The 22,000-nt window shown below is 26.2% G+C and overlaps 2 protein-coding genes across 2 annotated transcripts; one reads left to right on the forward strand and one right to left on the reverse strand.

The window, feature by feature from the left end:
• The first annotated feature begins 6,803 nt into the window (after nucleotides 1-6,803).
• Nucleotides 6,804-8,093, forward strand: LOC140921107 (pentatricopeptide repeat-containing protein At2g44880-like). Its single transcript, XM_073370968.1, has one exon. The coding sequence runs from the start codon at nucleotides 6,809-6,811 to the stop codon at nucleotides 7,724-7,726; it is 918 nt and encodes a 305-aa protein (XP_073227069.1). The 5' UTR covers nucleotides 6,804-6,808; the 3' UTR covers nucleotides 7,727-8,093.
• Nucleotides 8,094-13,606: 5,513 nt separating this feature from the next.
• Nucleotides 13,607-14,470, reverse strand: LOC101498159 (ethylene-responsive transcription factor 2-like). Its single transcript, XM_004515320.4, has one exon. It carries the CDS (start codon nucleotides 14,390-14,392, stop codon nucleotides 13,826-13,828), a length of 567 nt encoding a protein of 188 aa, XP_004515377.1. The 5' UTR covers nucleotides 14,393-14,470; the 3' UTR covers nucleotides 13,607-13,825.
• Between the last annotated feature and the right edge of the window lie 7,530 nt (nucleotides 14,471-22,000).

A 22,000-nucleotide genomic window follows, 5' to 3' on the forward strand; every position in this document is an offset into this window, starting at 1 on the left:
TAAAAAGAGAGAAAAAAATGTTTAATTTCTCTATATGCATCAAAAATAAAAATGTTTAATAAAAATGTTTAATATTAGACTTTGATTTTGTTACTTTGCTACACATATTTGTCAAAAGACACTTGGAACACAAAAACAACATTCTAAACCAAAATCCAATTTTGATTTCAAATTAAAAATCATCACTTATATACATTCAAAAATAAAAACTATAAGTAGATAAAGGTATATCTGAATAACAAAAGTTCAATGAATTATACTCTTTTATTGGGAATACGAAAGACAAGCATGAGCAATTTGGAGAAATGAAAAGCAAAAGAGAAAGAGAAATTCAAGCAAGAGAAATGGGAAGATAGAAGACATCAATTTTGTTGAAACTACAGAGGTCATGAATGCTCCAATTTTTAAATCTTTATAGAGATGTGAGTTTTCACTTGGAAGTTGGAACCATTCAAAATAAATTATAAGTGAAGTAATAGTTGTGTGCTCCAATTATATATTTTTATTAATAGAAAGATTAAATAATCCTAATCACTCTGCTTAAAGGACAAGTGTCATACTTACTATAATATAAAGCTTGTTTTAATATAATGTATAGGTCGTCCGGTGGTTGTTTGTCCAATTTTTTACTATTATATTAATATACAATAATGGAAATGGCATAATTACTTGTATAAGTTTCATAAATCTAATTCCTACCCAATCATATAAAAGAAAAAAACTAAATAAATAACAAAAACACTAAATCCTCTAACACTGTTGAGAAAACCTTTTGATCAATTTAATATCATATACATATTTAAATGCTAATGAGAGATATCACCATCTCTTTCATATCGGCATGACAACGGGACAGGTCTGAGGCGGATTTTGTCTCCTCCACTCCCGCACCTGATTAATTGGAAAAAATCTGTATTCGTCCATGTTTTATAGCGGTGTAGAATTTAGACTCTTATTCTCGCCCGTAACGGGGTTTGGGTTTCTCCGTCCATACTCGCACTCGTTCATATATATATAAAATTATAAAATTATAAATTTAAAAATCATATCTATTATAATAAAAAATAAAAAAAATTATTATTAGACAATTATAAAATAATGAAAAAATATTTTTTTATAAAGATAAGACTATAATTTTTAATATTTAAAAAATATTTAGCATATTTAATATGTATATGTGTATACAATTTTATAATATTATTTGCGGGTGCGGGGTGATTATCACCACCCCACACCCGTCTCCATCTCTAAATTTTAATTTCGGAGAAAACCTACACTCGCACTTAATCAAAGCAGATTTTCTCCAATCAAATCAAACAGATTTAGGTGAATACCCGCAAATACGAGTTATATTGTCATCCCTGCATTTTCATATCATCCCTTTCTAAACCTTTTGTAAAAAAAATTATAAGATCACAAGAACAAGAACTAAAATGAAAAAGTTTTAAACAATAATAATTAATTGTGATATTTACTTTATGTATCAACGACCAAATATTGTTACCGGAAATTTTTTAAACAATAATATTTGTGGTGACGTTTTTATCTCTCAGTAAACGTTGCAACATCAAGATTCAAATCCATCATAAATACATGAGACCTACCAAATATCACATACTAAATATTATGCAAGTTCTTTGCTACAATCAGCTAATATGATTCCTATGTAGTGGGTGTTTGTTAGCATTTTTTTTTGTATAAGCACTCATTTGTCTTGTAGCACTTGCAATGTTATGTGACTTAACTCGGAATTAATATAAAAAGTACAAGTTGAGACTCATAAATGAAATATGCAATAAAACAATTAAAAAGAAGAGAACTACAAATTCAACAAATTAGTTGATTTGACAAGTAATCCCCTTCGAATTAGTGGTTAATATGTTATGTTAAACTCTAACCACTTGAGTTACATGGTTAACAATACCATTTCAATTTTTAAAAACAAAAATATTTTTATGATTGAGATAGTAACTTAAATGATATCGATTTGAATAAAATAAAATAAAATAAATATACATCACATATTGAATCGACATAAATTAAGTTACAGTTTTATTCATAAAAGTAAAAAGAGTCGTTATCTATTATTTTTGAAAATATTGTTGATCGTTGTTAAAATTTTTAAATATTTTTAAATATTAAACTATAATAGACCACTTATAAAAATATACACCGAAACAGTCACTTAAATATAAATATAAACATCTCTATTTAAATCAAACGTGAAGTATATGTCCTATAAAAAATATACTTGTATCTATAGAATTATAAAAGTATCAAAGGACTAATTTTTACGTGAAAATTAGACTTTAAATCTTAAACTTTGAATCTAATCATAATGGCCAAAAATTAAATCAAAAGTCATGAGACTTTTTAACTTAGAATGTGACCATTATAAACTTTTTAACATTGGCCACCCATGTATATTTTATGATAAATATTTACTCCACTCAATCTTATATACAAATACTCATCTCACTAGATACATAAAAATATACTATATATATTAACATTTAAACTATCAGTCCCAAAATAATTAAAGCACCTGCTTAGACAAATTATGTAATTTGAATTCAAAATGCACATCCCAAAAAGGCTACCTAAAGCACTTCGGTTTTACGAAGACAAAATATAAATATGATGACATTAAAACAAAACACCAAAATATTTAACGGAGTCGAGCAAAATTGTTGTTCAATTCGACCAAAAAGGCTACCTTATATGTTGTTTAATTTTTAATTACCATGCATGCTTATGAATGAGATCAAGTGTCTTTGTTGTTGGAAATAATGTTTAGTGAAAAGGTATATGGTATATTGTAGTGAGGGATTACCGGTTGAATAATAATTTTGAGTATATAAATGATATTTAAACTTACCAAATATCACACTTAATAATAATATTTTCAAAATTGTTGTTAGGCTAGAAATAATTCTAGCCAAATTTGGTTGAGCTCAACCACTACAAAAATATAGTATATCTATGGAAAATTACACACTGATCTCAGTTTATAGATAAATTATTTAATATCTACGGAAAAATCGTAAGTAAGTTTGTTATTGAATACATTAATTTTTTAATTGGACTCTACGGTTATCAATAGATAAAATTAAAAAAAAAATTGTGGGTAAAATTAAAAGAAATGCACCTCAACTTAAGTTGCCAAAAAATTTTTCGTATTTTTTTTTACCACTGATTCTCTGTAGGTAAATAAAGATAATATTGTTAAACTGTTTACGGATTATCCGTGGATAAAGTAAAGTTTTTTTTTTTTTATAATTATTTTCTTAAAAAAAAAACTTATTAAGCAAATGAGAACCAACAAAAAGAAATGAGTAGTAACAAAAGTAATGAGAACTAACTCGTGTAAATGAGAACAAAGCTCTTTCCTTCTTGCAAAACCATTTCCTTTCGATTGTCGCCTCAGCGCCGATATAACCTACCAGATTACCGTCGCCGCTCGGAGCTCTCCGCCACCTGCTCAGAGCTCTCTAGCCGTCACTTCAAAGTCTCATTCACAGGTTCTCTTGTTTTCTCTGTAGTTTTGTCGTTCTCTCTCTCTCTCATTCTCTGATTCGCTCTCTCTCATTCACTCTCTCTTGTTCGTTCTCTCTCATTCTCTCTCTGTTTCACTCTCGTTCGTTGTCGTTATCTCGTTTGCTCTATCTAATTTATTCTATTTTCATTATTATTTGTTGTGTAAATGAATGTTTATTAATTGATTTACAAACCCTAACTCGTTCTCTCGTTTTGTTTTTGCACATCTCGTTGAAATCCATAACATCTCATTTCACTGGTAAAAGCTTTAAAATCCCTAACTGTGTTAGTTTAATCCTTCTTGTGTTTGGTTTGAAACTCTTTTGATCCCTAATTTTGTTATCATAATAGTAAGATTCTCAGCTAGTATTATTCGTATTTAGTACTAATTTTGTCTTTTAGATGGAAATTTGCTAGTAATTTTGATCGATTTTATGTGTTCGAAATATAGGTGTAGTTATTGTGTTAGATTTAGTAATATCAGTTTTCAAGGGTTTAATGTGTGCTTAAGATTTAAGAGATGTAAATTGGAGAACTGAAACTAGAGAATCCACCTGGAACGTAAATATCGTTAATGTTTACTTTTACAAGAACTCCGTTAGACTTTATATATTGATTTCGATTTATGGAGAATGAGATATAAACTGCTCATTTAAAAGGATTTATCTTGGGCCCACTTTTCATTGGACTAGGAATCCCTCGTCAGGTATCTTAACTTTATCTCATTCTCTTTTCCATGAAATCTATATGTAGGAGATTAATATATGGACTACTAACTGATTGAGATTTATGTGAGTATGTATGTATTCGGATGGGTGATTTTGTCATGAAGGTGTCAAGTGCTACATCCACTTTTGCAATGACATTTTTTGTATTTATCTTTGTAGTGGAATATTACCTTCTCAAACGTTTTCCTATTCCATATGGTAAGTGTATAGATAAATGAATTTATGGAATATTTTTTGTCTTAACTCTCTAGTTTCAAGATAAAGGGTTTTGGTAATTCAAAGTTCGACAAGAGGTAAATATAGTGACATGTGACTTGTTGGTCGATAAGAAACATGTTTTTACCTACGGAAAATCTATGAGTAACTTTATCCACGAACATTCCTTAAGCAAGTGTATCCCATTGCTTTTCCGTCAATAAATATTTTCCTACGAGTGAAATAGCTACAAACTCGTGTCCGTGGATAATCTATGAATAATTTTACGTTACCCACGGGCTTTCTGTGGGTAAATATAAAATCGTTGGTAGATAACAACAATTTTTCTTGTAGTGAACCTGACTCGTTAGAAATTTGTTCAGACCAAAACTAGACTTGAGTTCGATACAAGTTTTTTGCTTTAACTCAAACTCGACCAAATTATAATTCACAAACAATTTGTATTTTGTTAATAAATTAAATTTAACAATTTAATTGTCAAATTAAATCTTAAAATATATTTGAATTGGTTTAGTTGAATGTCAACCTTAAATGTAATAATGATAAAAATAGAGAAGTCTCTTTTTCCGTAAAAAAAAAATAGATAAGATTCAATCTTTGTTTTTGCAAGAAAAATCCTAATTTAGTTGATTAATGCGAGTGTTGATTAATTGACAAATTTATAACATCAATGACTTGCATTTTAGAACTCGTTTGTTAATTTCACACAAAAATAGAAATAAATTAAGTTGACCCAGATTTTGCAAAAATAGATTTGACGTGTTAAAACAATTTAATACTCAAAATTAGTATATTACATGTCATATTGACACATTTTTGAAAGACTAATATAGTCTCTTAGCTTATTTAAAAATTTATTTTGTACTATGCTTTAAATAGACATAATGAGATATATAACCAATGAAACTAAACTCTATTTTGAAATCTACCATTAACATTTAGAGAAAATGATTTTATTTATACTCATAAAAAAGATTTCATTCACTCATAAAAAAAAGTATATATGATATCATATTAATTTAAGTTATATAATTAATACCTAAAACTATGAAAAAAAAGAAAAACAAAAAACTGTCGAGAAAATTATGTAGACTATTGTGCTCAAATTATTGAAAATATTATTAAATTTAAAATTTAGAACAAAATATAAAATGATAAAAGTTATATAATAATGATAAAGTCATTTGTTAGGTTTTAAAGTTATTCTCACTTGGTTACTGTATTCAAATAAACAAATAACAATACAAAGTTTTCTCTAAAATTGAATTAAAACATGAATTTATTATATTACGGTTGATAATATTATAGAACTAGTTTTTTTTTAAAAAATTTATTATAAAACACTATTGAGATATAAGTGAAACTATTATAATTGTTAGATAATATTATTATATATTAGTAGTAGGGGTATTTTAGACAATTCTAGACAATTCTATTCTTTTATATATATACTCATTGTAACTCTATTAACTGTGGTTTTGGTTCATTCTATGTTATGAAACCCTAGAGTGGTTGTTTCTCTTCTTTCTCTTGCTTTCTCTTTTCTTTGTTAACATGGTATCAGAGCCTATTTCGATCCTCCTTGAACGATCCCGCCTCTATTCTGCTGTCGAGTTCCCAACAATTAGGGAATATAATTATAGTTTCTCTTTTCTAACATTCCAATATTCAGTGAGATTTTTTCGTTAAACCGTGTCCCAATTCTGCTTTACCCTTTCTTTGTAGCTTTTCGTTTATTTTTAGTAAATCAGTAAAAAAAAAAAAAATTTATTAGGGTTCTGTAAACCTTTCCACAAGCCATTAGGGTTTGACGCTCTAACCAACCGAGAACAATGGGTGGTAAAGTTTACTTTGAGAGTCATTATTATTTGCATGGTTATTGGGGGATTTTGATTGATCATTATGAAGAGATGATTGAGAATTATCATCCTGGGATCTACCGTAGAGAAGAGAGAGAGACTATTTTGATAGAAAAGGCAACCACCCAAAGAGAAAAGAGAAGAGTAACCCTGTTCCCGATTTTGTTAAATCAGTCTCACAAAAACATCGATTGCGCATTCGTTAACCGTTGGATTTGGCTGATTTTTGGACAGAAGGTTCACAACATTCAGGGCTTCGTCTTCAACGGTTGGATCGGTAAAACGACGTCTGTAGGGGGAGAAATCGTGTTCGCACAGCACCAGGTGGTTATCTCTAATTTATTTTGTCTCAGTGATTGTGTTTGTCTCATTATTTGTATGGCTTTGAGAGAAGGTTTGGAGGTTCATTGTGTTGTTTTGAAAAATGAGTTTTGTGTTAATTTGTATGTTGGGACTTCTTTGGTTGAAATGTTTGTGAGAAGTTTGATTTCTTGGACTGCTGTTATTGTTGGGTTTGCTAGGTGTGGGGATATGAGTGAGGCCAGGAAGCTTTTTGATGTTATGCCTGATAGAGATATTGCTGCTTCTAATGTTATGATTGATGGTTATGTGAAAATGGGGTGTATGGATTTGGCGAGGGATTTGTTTGATAAGATGAAGGATAAGAATGTTATTTCTTGGACTAGTATGGTTCATGGTTATTGTGAGGATGATGATGTTGTGGCGGCTAGGTTTATGTTTGATTGTATGCCTGTCAAGAATGTGCTTAGTTGGAATGCGATGATTAGGGGATATTGTGAGAATAGACGACCGCACGATGCATTGAAGTTGTTTTGGGAAATGAGGGGACGTTTGGATGTGGAAATGAATAAAGTGACGGTTGTGAGTGTTCTTCCTGCTGTTGCTGATTTGAGTTCTTTGGATTTGGGTGTTTGGATTCATGGGTTTGTGCAAAGGAACCGACTTGATGAAGATGTTCATGTGTATGCTTTGGTTGATATGTATGCAAAATGTGGGGAAATTGGAAAAGCTAAATTGCTTTTTGAGGAGATGAATGAAAAAGATACATCGTCGTGGAATGCTTTGATAAATGGTTATGGTGTCAATGGTTGTGCGAAGGAAGCGTTAGAAGTATTCGCAGCAATGTTACGGGAAGGATTTGAACCGAATGAGATAACAATGACTAGTGTGTTATCTGCTTGCAACCATTGTGGTTTGGTAGAGGAAGGAAGAAGATGCTTCAAAGAAATGGAGAGATTTGGAATTGTGCCTCAGATTGAGCATTATGGTTATATGATTGACCTTCTAGGAAGGGTTGGATACTTGGATGAGGCTGAAAATTTGATCTTCTGTGTTGTCGCTCTGTCTGTTGCTTCTTCTGTTTGATTGCTAATCTCTCTAGTGATTTGCTTTGTTGCTTCTCTCTTTGTTTAGTTTGGTTTGATATGATTTAGTTTTGTTTGGTTCTATTTGGTTTGGTTTGTTTGGATTTGGTTTCGTGGTGCTACTTCTTTGGTGGTTCCTATCTGTTGATTTTGATATGGTTGTTGCTCCTTGGTTTGTTTGGATTTGGTTTCGTGGTGCTACTTCTTTGGTGGTTCCTATCTGTTGATTTGATATGGTTGTTGCTCCTTGGTTTGTTTGGATTTGGTTTCGTGGTGCTACTTCTTTGGTGGTTCCTATCTGTTGATTTTGATATGGTTGTTGCTCCTTGGTTTGTTTGGATTTGGTTTCGTGGTGCTACTTATTTGGTTGTTCCTATCTGTTGATTTTGATATGGTTGTTGCTCCTTGGTTTGTTTGGATTTGGTTTCGTGGTGCTACTTCTTTGGTTGTTCCTATCTGTTGATTTTGATATGGTTGTTGCTCCTTGGTTTGTTTGGATTTGGTTTCGTGGTGCTACTTCTTTGGTGGTTCCTATCTGTTGATTTTGATATGGTTGTTGCTCCTTGGTTTGTTTGGATTTGGTTTCGTGGTGCTACTTATTTGGTTGTTCCTATCTGTTGATTTTGATATGGTTGTTTCGTGGTGCTACTTCTTTGGTTGTTCCTATCTGTTGATTTTGATATGGTTGTTGCTCCTTTTTTTGGTCGCTCCTTTTTCGGTTTGATTTTTTGTTGGCTTGGTTCTTCTCTTTGATTGTTGCTTCTTCTTTGGTGACATCCCTCTTGTCCCCCCGGCTGTCCAACCACCTCCTGCGATTGTTGATCCTCCTCGTTACCCCTCTCATCATCATCTTCAGCATAAAATCATTACTCTACCGTTTGTCTCTTCTTCTTTACAGATTGTTGATTTGTTCACAAAGATGCATTCCATTAAACGTTTTCGTTTTTTTTAGTTGACAAACTCTCGATGCTCCATGTTAATGCATCGTGAGTTTGAGGGGAGATGTTAGATAATATTATTATATATTAGTAGTAAGGGTATTTTAGACAATTCTAGACAATTCTATTCTTTTATATATATACTCATTGTAACCCTATTAACTGTGGTTTTGGTTCATTCTATGTTATGAAACCCTAGAGTGGTTGTTTCTCTTCTTTCTCTTGCTTTCTCTTTTCTTTGTTAACAATAATATAATAGATTATTGTGCACTTTTATGTAAAACTTATTTGATCAATACAAATATTGTGTGAACTTCTTTATCAACATGGAGATTGTAGTTGCTCGAAATATGTACTAAACAACAAAGACTTTCATATGTGATGGTATAATGAACTTAATTAGATACCATCAAACATTAAACTTTTGTGGAATTTAAAAAGATAATAGTAAGTTGATGTCCCCAAGTTTCAAAAGAATACAAAACTTCAAACGTTCCCCAAGTTTCATATGAGTGTGTATTGAACTATGTATTTTTTTTCAGTTTTATTATTAGGCATAATTCTAGCTAGCATATCTTGCAATATTTCTTATGGAGATAAATATTTGTCAATGAATAATTAGAATAAAAAACAATGAACAACTTTTTAAAGATTATTGTATTTAAGAAATCAATTTTTTAAATAATCCCTTCTAAAAATAATCATAATTCAAAAATATCTTAAATGTAATTATTAGAATGATTTGAGTATTTTGTCATGAATGATCTAATTACAATAATCAATGTGACAAATATGAAAGCTCATTTTATCTAGGTATAATTCATGAGTTTTCTATTGAGCATTCCCACAACTGTATCTGTCATCCCTTCAAGACACGTGAAAAACAATTTCACTATTTTAATCATTTATAAATAGTTTTAAAATTGATAGTTTTGAAAATTTCAAATTTTCGAAATTTTCAGAAGTTTCAAATTTTCGAAATAAGAATTACATTTCGAAAATATCCAAAATTGGAAATTTTCAAAAATATTGAAATTTGTAAATTTTCGAAAGTTCACAAATCTGGAAATTTACGAAATTTTCTAAATTTGGAAAGCTTAGAAAGTTTCCAAAATTTTGAAATTTTCTATTTCAGAAGCTTCAAATTGTTTGAAAGTTTCTAAAGTTTCGAAAGTTTTGAAATGTTCTAATTCAAAAATTTCAAAATTTTCAAACAATGCTAAAGTTTCGAAGGTTTGTTTTATTTCGAAAGTTTGAAAAATATGAAAAAATTTCATTTCAAAAATTTCAAAAGGTTCGAATATTTCAATAATTTCTAGAAAATTTTCATCTCGAACATTTCAAAATTTCCCATGATACTTACTTTTATATCTCGAAGATTTGGATAATTTGGAATATAAAGAATAATTTTCTAGTTTCTAAGGTGGTGAAAAATAAGTGTTAATTTCTTTTTAAGGTTATATAGATGGTAAAAAAGGACAAAATTGTATTAACGGAGGGTGATAGGTTAAGGTGGGATGCATGCTAGAAGGGTTTTGTACTGTGCACCCCTCCCATTTTACCTCCCAGGCTCCCACCCCCTCAAATATTTTTAAAGACTATTTTGCCCTTGTTTAATTTGTATAAAATAATGAAAAATTTTACCATTTCAGTTTTCCACCCCTCACTTTCGAAAATTTCAAACTTTCGAAATGTAATTATGCAGAAAAATTAATAATTTCAAAACTTTGGAAAAATACCAAACTTTCGAAATGAAATATTTCTGAAATTTTCGAAACTTTGGATGGATATGAAATTTTTGAAATGTATTTTTCCAGAAAGCTTCGAAAGTTTGGATAAATTTGAAACTTCCGAAGCACATATACTTCGAAAATTAAAAACTTTCGAATTAATTCAATTTCGAAAGTTTCAAGAAGTTTCGAAACTTTTAATTTTTTTAAAAAAATTACTGAAACTTTCCGAAATTAGATATCAAATTTATTACTATAAATGTATTACTATTAATTTATTACTATAAATTTATTATTATTTATTACTATTTATTACTAATAAAAATGCATTTCTGAACTTTCCATAAATACGAATGTTTTGAATTGTTCGTAAGTTTCGAAGATTCTATAATTTTCTATTTCGAAAGTTTCAAAAAATTCTGAAATTTTCTATTTCGGAAGTTTTGAAAGTTTCGATAATTCTAAAATTTTCAATTTCAGAAGTTTCGAAATTTTTGATCAATTCTGGAAAAATACATTTCGAAAGTTTCAGATTTATCAAAAATTTCGAAAATATCAAAATATTCTAGAAAATTACGTTTGTGTTTATCAAAAGTTTCGAAAACGTCAAAAAAATTCACTTTTTTATATTTCAAAAGTTTGAAGGACAAAATGGTATTTTCATTTGGAATGAGGGGGTGAAAAGTTAAAGTGGGGGGTGCGTGATACATTTCTCTTCAATTGGACTTGTAAAACAAGTCCCTCTCAAATAGTTCAATCACATGTTAATTGAATTAATATGAAAAATAGTTCTTCCCCACATAAACAAACATGTTACCCCCAATTCATATGAAAATACAATTTTGCCCTTTTAACTTACTAAAAATTTAAAATATTCGAAAGTTTTGAAAATTTAGAAAGTTTCGAAAGTTTTCAAATCTGGAAAATTTCGAAAGTTTTCAAATATCGAAAGCTTCGAAATTTTCTTATTTCGAAAGTTTTGAAAATTCTGGAATTTTATTTTTTGGAAGTTTCAAACATTTTGATGTTTTTTGGAAATTTATGCTTTCAAAGTTTCGAATTAATGGAAACCTTCGAAAATATGAGAAATTGTGTTTCGAATATTTCAACTTATTCAAAAGTTTTTATAAAAACTAGAAAATTACGTTTCGAAACTTTTAAATTGATCAAAAGTTTCGAAATTTTTGATCAATTCTGTAAAAATACATTTCAAAAGTTTCAAATTTATTAAAAGTTTTCAAAACGTCAAAATATTCTAAAAAATTATGTTTCGAAACTTTCGTGTTTATCAAAAGTTTTGAAAATATATAAAAAAAAAACTTACTCTTTTATATTTCGAAAGATTGAAATTTTTTTTAATGATAAAGTAAATTTTGTAAGTTTACAAGGAAGAAATTAACAATGGAGTCGTAGTTTTTTTTAAATATTTTATACATAATATAAAAATACAAAATAGTATTTTTATTTAGGAGAAGAGTGGAAAGTTAAGATAGGATGTATGGTAGTGCCCATTATACACAATTTTTTACATCCTTCAATATCATTTTCTGTGATGATTGGGTAGGTTAACAAAGTTGAATATGTTAACAACAAAATATATATCTTTATCTTATTAACGCTGCAGAGTGTTTAATATCTTCACCGTCATCTTGTCATTGTCCTCGTTCAATACCTTTTTCGATTGATAAATGCAACTTTCATTGATGTTTTCTTTAAAGAAAATCAACTAAAAATAATGTGCAAACATATACATCTTCGTTAAGGTTTCTATGTAGATTAGCCAGTATTTTTCAGTTTTAAAAGTTACTATTATTTTTATTTTATTTATATAAAAACAAAATTTTTATTTATCATAATAATTTTTACAAAAAAATATATACACTTTTGTTATATTTGATATATTTTATGGATCAAATTAGAGAAAAAAATTGAAAAATAAATATAAAGTTGTGAAAACCAAATTATATAAATATATAAGTTAATTGTAGTTTAATATATGTTAATCAGTGATAATTTTAACTAGATATTGTAGGTTAATAAATATGCTAATTAATATAGATATTGTGGTTTATGTTGTAATTTTGAGATATATCATTGATCGATGTAATTTATGAGTAGAATTGTTTTTATAAATTGAATTGTGTTCGTTGAATTATTGTTATTGAGATGAATATTTGAGTCTAATACGTTAAAGATCACATATTATATGTGATCTTTTCTTGTTACACAAATTAACTTACTCAAATGACATGTATCATGTAGTATGATATGCGTATATTTTACCTAATCAAATGACATGCATCATACATCATATAGATTGTATCGTATAGATTGATATGTGTATTTTGATGGTAGAGATTCCACTTCAAAAAATTAAGAGAATTTTAAAAGGAGATCGAAAATCTAATTCCTTTTGTCTCCAATTTCATATAAAAGTTGTGTTACTAATGTTGACCCAGCTACCAGCTCATAGAAATCAAAATGAATTATTGACTAATTATTTAGAATTTAAATTAATATTAAGTGACTATTATTTTTAGAGTATAACAATTATGTACGGATAATGTGAAATAATATTTCATCGTTTAAAACGAATCAATTATCTTATTATATAGGTATATATTGTAACTATTATTTTAAAAAATTAATATATATTTTATTTTGATTAGACATCAATGTAAAATCAATTTATATTGATAATTTTATGCAGTAAATTATTTTTTTTCATATTTATAATTATAATAAAATTTAAGATGAAATGATAATTTTTAACAACTATTTTAAAAGTGATAAACAAACATTTATTTATTTGGTGATATAGTTTTAACAAAATAGTTGTGGTCAAATAAAAATGGCCTACCTTTTCAAAATTTAAATCTAAAAGAGTCAACTATATAGTTTGATGAAATGATTCCATTTTGAATAATTATGTACATTATATATATTTAGATAATAGTCTTTTCTTCTATATATATCGTAATGCATGTCTGAACAAGTTCAAAATATTAAAAGTTTTCACATTCAGGCTATTCAACAAATAGAATCAACAACAATAAACATGTGTCTATAAGATCAACTGACTTCATGGAATTTTAGTTCAATTTCCTCAACAACAACAACAACAGAATCATTCCTCAATCAAATTGTTACCATCATTATAGACGAAAATAATTATTATATTAAAGAGCGTAAATTTTATTACAACATCTATACTTTAACACAATACGAACTTATATCATTTATAATTGTTATATGTGCACGAGTTATACAATTAAATTTAAAGAAATTTTATCTCTTTAAAATTGATAGTTCTTATCCATATTGTAATATACAACAATAATAGAGTATCAAAACACAACACCAGTACCACCTATCTTTTTGGATGGAAAAAATGTAATCACATACATAATTATTTGATATAAACATAATTCACTAACACTTTTTTCGTGTAATCTTAGTTGGGCTAATATAATCTGAGTCAATCAAGTGAGGAAAATTTAGCTTGGCTTTGGAGCCGCGCATTTTAAAAGCAGCTTGATCATAAGCCAAAGCTGCATTCTCAGCCGTTTCATAAGTCCCAAGCCAAACCCTCGCGCCATTTCTCTTAGGATCTCTTATCTCCGCAGCATATTTTCCCCAAGGCCTTCTCCTCACACCACGATATCCTAACTTTTTATTTGTTGGCGCGTCAACCACACGCTCCTCCGTAATGCCACTTTTTTTACCTTTATCTTCTATTTTTACCGCTACATCAACATTGTTCCGACCGGGGCACCAACCGGTGGTAGCGGCCGCCTCACTCAAAGCTCCATAGATGACCATGTCGTCCGTATCGTCCTCCTTTAATGGCAGCTCTGCCCAACTCTCCGCCAAGAAAAGGCTCCGAAAACTTGAACTTCGGGTGAATGGCGGCGGTGCCACCGGAGTTGAAGAGGATGTTGTGGAAGTTTCAAACTGGTCAAGGGAGTTCACATTGGTGCTCGAATAATGAGTGTTCATAGTTCCGTACACAAGTTTCAGGTTTGATTAATTTTGTGGAAGTTTAATTTTTCTTTCTCTGTTTTCTGATTTTGTGAATATACATGTTGGTCTATTTATATATATATATATAAAACATTATGTATATAAAATTTTCATTGTTTTTGTTAAAAAAGATTATATTCAATTGTTAGCGTTGATTTCTGGTCATTCTAGGAACATTCTCAATTGTCCATGTGGAGATGTTATGTCACGTGCTTAATATTCATTATTATTTTTAAATAGGGTTGTATCCGTACATTTCGTTCTTTTCACAATACTTTATTTTATTCTATTCTACTTTTAACTTGTTAAAATAATCGTGTAATTTTTTGATTTCAAACATATTGAAAGAATATATAGTTAAAAATATATATTTTTATCATATATTAGTATTTATCAATATTATAAATATTTAATAAAATATATTACACTAAAAATAATATAAATAATATTAATTAAGATGTACAATTCAAAGAAAGTATATTAAAAAATAATTTATTTTAAAATAATATTTTTTATCAATTATTTTAGGAAAGAGAGTATAACTTTAAATTATTCCATAATTCCCTTGATATGCGCCGGACAGATTTGAATTTTGAAGTTGAAAGTTGAAAAAGGAACGAACGCCAACGTCATGTTTTTTCTTAAGGTATATAAAATTAAAGTAGTGTGGAATCTGTTAGTTTAATTCAATATATTGGCCCACGGAAAGTTTCTCTTGTTTAATCAGAGAAAATCTTATTGAATGGAAGGAGATTAACTCTACTGACAAATCAAATATACAGTATCTAAGTATATATTAAAAAAATAATAATAATAGTAATAAGAAAATTAATATTATTTTTATTAATATTCAAAAAAATGTGTTTTGTGAGTGATTAAATACTATATATTTGATTTATGATTAAGAAAATATTAAACAACTTCTATTAATTTAAATATTGATTTTATGTCATCTAAAATCGTTGGATCATCCAATATCATAATCAAATTATTATAGATTATTAGCATTATTTCTTGCATTTTACGACACATTAGTAATGTTATCTTAAAATTTGGTGTATTTATATATTTTTAATCATTAAATATTATTTTATAATTTTTTTGAGGCAATATATCAAACAATTTTTATCAATTCAAATATCGATTTTATGTCATCCAAAATCGTTCGATCACCAAGATCTTAATCAAATTATTATATGTTATTATCATTATTTCTTTTATTTTATAATACATTAATAGTATTATCTTAAAAATATGTTTTATTTTGTGAATTTTTAATCATTAATAATTTTTTTTAGGCATTATATTATTTTAGTATTGTACTTTATATATTTACTTTAATAATATAAAATATCTATGGTGTTCGTAAAAAAATTCACAATAATTTTCTTGAATTTTTTCAATTGACAATATATTACATTGGTTGTGTTTTACTTTTTAGTTTTTAATTAAAAATTATTTTATAAATAAATTTTAGAAAATTATTTTTTAAAAAGAAAATTTAAAAAAAAATCAATTTGACAACTTCAATTTTAAAATAATTTTTTACTAGAGAGTTAAAAAAACTAAAAAATTAAAAGTAAAACACTATTGATCTGTTTTATTTTTTAGTTTTAAAAAGTTTAATATTAAAAATAGTTTTATAAAACAATTTTTAAATACAAGTAATTCAAACAAGTTTCTTAATTTTTAAATTTTTAAATACTAAAATAGAATTTTTAGAATGTGAATCAAACAATCCCTAAATCAATTGGACTATGTTTCTTCCAAAAATGAGTCAAACCACATGTTTACAGCCATAGCATCAAGTCCCCAAGAAAGGTTTACACTAAGGTTTTGTTTGGTAAAAACTAATATAATAAGCTAGTTGATTAATTAACTGATAATTATTAAGTTAATTAAAGTGTTTGATAAAGTTAATGATTTAATTAATTTAAAATTATAAAATAACATAAAATAGGACATTCTTAATTAAAACAATATTTTTATTAACTAATGGTTAAAATATTTTAAAATTAGTAATTTAAAATTTATTAATATGATATATATTTTTTATTTTATTTAGCGAGTATATTTATTTTAAATTATAATAAATATATTACTTTAAATTATTTATTAATGTGATATATTTTCTATTTATTTAGTTAGTTTATTTATTTTGAATTATAATAAATAAATTGTTTTAAATTATTTACTTTAAATTATTATTTATTAAAGTTATTTTAAATTATATAAATTATTTATTTTAAATTATCATAAATAATTTTTTTGATGTATCTAGTTTATTTATTTAAAATAATAATAAATAAATTATAATGGACAAGAAAGGATTTTAGTTATTATAAACCCAAATTTGATAAGTATAAGTTTAAAAGCTACTCGAATTAGATTATAAAAAAAGTTATATAAACTATAATTTTTAAGATCATAGTAAAACGAGTGTTTTCAAACAAAAATCTTATAAGTTGTAATTATCAATTAGTTTATTATATATCTCGACAAACAAATAAAGATAATTTTTTGACGATGTTCTGCTATATGATTGTAGGGTTGACAATTGGCGTATGACTTCTTAAATATAGTAATAATAAATTTATTTAAATTTCAAAATTAAATTAAGAGTAATAATCAAATAAAAAATATATAGCACTGAGTTGATTTTTTAAGTAGCACATATTCAAATTAATAGGGTTTATAAGTGCCCACAATTTGAAGCGAAAGATCGATATTTACTAACCCTAAGGTTTTGCGTATAGAAACAACTACTCATTTGATTGTATTGCTGATTTTTCTGTGTGAATATGATGGCTAATAAAAAATGGTGTGACATTATATAAAAGTATTTTATTATGAATATATAACTGTATAGTAGTATTAATTATCATATATGCTTGCACGAGGCTGTCCCTACAGAATTTCGAAAGAATGTTTTCTTCTTTTGAAAGAATGCTAATTAAGGTAAACTGGTCAAATATTAAACTTCCGTTTCATATTAAGAATTTGATTTACAATATTTATGTATCTCAAATTATATATATATATATATATAATAAACTCATTCTAATATTAAAATCAATATAATTTATTATTTTTTAAGAATTATGTACAATTTAAATAAGGTTCTTTTAAAACTCATTTAAATTATTTTTTCATTTTAAAATTAAATACAAAATTATTAAAAAAAATTTCCCTCTTTCTTTTCCTTTGAATCAAACATATATTTATTTTTTCATTCATTTCCACCGTTAGAATCAAAGAGACCATAAATAATAAAATGAAACAAATAACTATTTTAAAATTTAATGGCAGAAGTCGAAAAAAACATGGATTAATAAATTAGAGGTGTCTCACCACACATGTGGCCACGATGACTAGAAAATTGTCGGTGCTTTTGGAGTACTTTAATAGTTTAATTAATTAGGATGGTGACCTTTAGAAAGCAAATGGAACATTGCAACCTTCACACATATTAGTTGTACGAGGGTCAATTAATTGTGTGAAGGTTAACATGGATTCATATCCTCAAAGAATATGTCCTATCGAATTTAGTATATGATAAATTAAAACAATATGAAAAATTAATTTAAAATTTTATTATATTTTGTGTTTTTAGTTAAAATTTATATATTATAAATATATATGAGTTGGTTTAAAAACTATTAAGATATGAAAAAATTAGTAATTTACTTGGTTATTCTTATATAAATATAATTTAAAATATAAAATTGAAATTTAACAAAATATGAATATAGAAATAATTTCTAAAATATATAAATGTAAATATAATCAAATATAAATACAAAAATAATTAATTAAATTTAATATTAAATTTAAAAATAAAATATTAACAATTAATTAAAAGCATTTATAATTTTATCACAAACCTAATTTTGTCTTTTTATCTAATTTAAAAAGTTAATTAAATATAATTAAAAATTTAAAATAAATAAGATAGCAGTACTACTGATAGGGGAAGATATAACCAACGTGTGAAGAAAGACTATTAATATTGAGACAACAACACATTTATAGTGCTTGTGACATTCTTTTGACGAACATCAACACATAATATATTAGAAATTTAATTGCAATTTTAATTTTACATTCATTTGTATTAATTTATAAAATTGACTTTGCTATTTTGAAATTCAATAATTTTTGTCATCGTTATGAATTTTTAACTCAAAAATAATATTGTCATATATTTTAAATAACGTAGTATATGTCATAATGACGTGTAGTAATTAACACTATGAAATTACAAAAGAAAAAAAAAACTCTTTAACAACACGGATTTCAACTTTGAAAATTATTTATTTTTGTAATTTAATTAATGAGATATAAATAATTAATATATTTAATGGTTCTATATCGTCAGATTGTATTTCACATCATATTTTTTTAGTTTAAAAAATTCAAATGTGAGATCAAAATTATCAAATTTTTAAAATAAAAAGACTAATTTTATAAATTGATTTAAATAAAGGGATTAAGAGTGCTATTAAAACTATATTATACAACTTCACATAACCTCTTTTTCCTTAGACTAGCTTTTCTCTCGGCTATGAAATGAAATTGAGTGCAGCCAAACAAAAACTCAATTTTATTGTTTGAATATTTTTGCATCGCGATAAAATAACACTCTCATTTCATTGTTTGGAAAATAAAGTGAATAGATTGAGTAAATTATTATTTTTTGTATAAAAAATCATCATTTAGAGTTAAAAATCTAGATTGGGATCAAGACTCCAACTAATGTGAGAATTGAAGGCTCAAAAAATACAATTTTAAAATGAAGACTATTTTTATGAGAGAGATAAAATAAAAGATTAAAATTGTAATAAAATCAGTTTTTTAACTCGAAAAATAGTGATTTTTTACTTCTAAAGTGGTATTTAATCTTTAAATTTATAATTGGACTGGTATTTATATATTTTTAGGGTAAAGAATTATCATTTTTGTGGTAAAATATCTAAATTATAAAAATATTTGCAACAAATAGGATCATTAAAAAACTAAAAAATTTAATTTTAAAATAGGAGACTAATTTCATAAGTATAATAATAATAGATTAAAATACAATTAAATCAACAAAATACCAGTAAAGTAAATGCATTACAACATGGAATCGAATCCAGAGATAAAACAAAAGTTTTTTTTATTCAAAAAATAATAATCATATTTAAATCGGTAGAAATTATATTAATTATTAAGAACAATACAATTTAAAGTCATTAAAATTGAAAATGATGAATATGTGAACAACTTCATAACATCAACATATAACAATAAAACATTTATCGATGTGTAAAAGTCAACATTTATGATAAAATTGACATTAAAGTCATTGTTAAATTGATCTATCAATCTTGAATCAAATAAACATTATAATCAAACGAAAAAATCAAAGCAACACCACAATATGACACGAAACTAAAATAATGTCGCACTAAGATTTCGAAATCACAACAACAAAAAATGAAAGAAAACTAAATATGTGTGAAATCAATTTATTTTAATAAAAGAGAATGCAAACTTATTAATATTTAAAAAAATAAATAATAGAAATCAATTTTAAAGAATTAAGGTGCATGTGACAACCTAATTCAGTATATTAGAGCATACGAGTTGAGACGCTTCAAAATCATTTTAAAAATCTTAAAAATGCAACACAAATACATTTTTTTTAAAGTAGACCAACTCAAACACTTTCTACCAAAAAAATAAGTAGTTTTAATCTTTCTTATGGCACCGGAAGATAAATAAAAACAAGATTGTATTCTTTTTAAGTATATTAATAATTTTTTGTCCTCTCTATTTAAAGCAGTCTTTTATTTTAAAAATGATTTTTATAAAAAAAACACATTATATTTGCACTTAAATAATTAGGAGAAAATAAATATAAGTTAACATAAATTTTGTACAATTAACTATAAATAATTCCTTTTTGAACATATATTGTAAATTATGCTCTAATACATTATCTACACGTAATTGACTTAAAATGCCACTTTCAAATGATTTTCAAATGCCACTTTCCTGTTTTAAAAGGTTTTCTCTTTGTCTTATTATTATTAGAAGTTCATTATTCTATTCCTTTTTTGCATCATGATCGTGTTTTTCCCTAACATAAGTATTATCAGTTATGATGTTGTATTTTTAGGGTTTGTGATGGTAAAATGTTACAATTTTTATTTCGATAGTTAAAGGTTGCATTTTTAAGGGTTGTGATGGTAAAAGATTTGTATATTTTATATTTTATATTTTATTTATGATGATTAAAGGTAATATTTTTAAGGTTAGTGATGATCCAAGTTTTGCATTTTTAAGGTTGGTGATAGTTCAAATTTGGATTTCTAAAGTGTGTACACACACGTTTATTTGAACAAATTTGCATTTCCTTTTTTCTTTATATCAACTAGAACTATCACTTATAGTATTCTACAACATATTTATTTTAGGCTAAATTACATCCGTGGTCTCTTAACTTAATTTCAGATAACGTTTTAGTCCTTTATCTTTTTTTTTTCCCAACTTGGTCCTTTATTTTAATTTTAAGTGACAATTTGATATTTTATGTTTTAAAATTTCAATAATGTTATCCTTTTTTATACAAAAATTAAAAAAAAAATGTAATCAAAACTCATAAAATTAATTATATTATTCAATATAATATAAATTTCATCAAATTCGTAATGCAAATCTTCAAATAAACTCATATTTTCATACTTTATTTGATATTGTTAGGAACAAAGGACTAAATCGAGAAAAAAAAAGATAAAAGACTAAAACGTTACCTGAAATTAAGTTAAAGGACCACATATATAATTTAGCCTTTATTTTATTTTAGTTTATGATGCTTATAATTTTTTCAAAGTGATCTTTTGAGGAGTGAACTTCCTTATTTTGACATAACAAAATTAATATATTTAGTGTTAGTGATGAGAAGATGTACTAATATGAAATATATTTCATATTAAAAACATATTAATATCTTTGAATATTTGATATCTACCAATAATTCATGTTCTAAGATGATACTATTTTATTTAGATATTAATTTGGCTTCTCTCATTTATTTTTGTTGTGACCCTCTTTGTTTACTTGGAGGAGTTTGTATAATACTAGACAAGCCATATGCAAATCTAGAAAAAGGAAGAGCATTTGGTTTGAGTATTGGGGATTTAAACCAAAGTTTGTGGCTATTGACTAATAGTTAGTAATTGTCTAACAACTAGTTTATAGACATTTGAAAAATATAGAATAAAAATGGATATGGAAAGGTACATAGGGGTGATTTTCGATTAAGTTAGGCAAATGAGAGGGGAGTTAGGACTTCAGAATCATAGAATACAAGAATGGTGTGCTTGACAGTAGATTGTATGACTATATATATATATATATTATCTTTTGGGAGGTATGGTATGACTGAATGAGTGTATATTATTTGAATTATGTATTGTTTTTCAGTTTTATTAATTATTAGGCAAAATTTTAGCATATCTTGCAATGTTTCTTATTTTATATAAAAATTACGAGATAAATATTTTTTAATAAATAATATTAAAAAACACATAAATATTT

This window comes from Cicer arietinum, chromosome 7, assembly GCF_000331145.2.
Source record: "Cicer arietinum cultivar CDC Frontier isolate Library 1 chromosome 7, Cicar.CDCFrontier_v2.0, whole genome shotgun sequence".
Lineage (NCBI taxonomy): Eukaryota > Viridiplantae > Streptophyta > Magnoliopsida > Fabales > Fabaceae > Cicer > Cicer arietinum.

What these genes read in the sequence shown, in the direction of transcription:
- LOC140921107 (XM_073370968.1), top strand. Translation starts at nt 6,809, where the DNA reads ATGTTTGTGAGAAGTTTGATTTCTTGGACTGCTGTTATTGTTGGGTTT.
- LOC101498159 (XM_004515320.4), bottom strand. Translation starts at nt 14,392, where the DNA reads ATGAACACTCATTATTCGAGCACCAATGTGAACTCCCTTGACCAGTTT.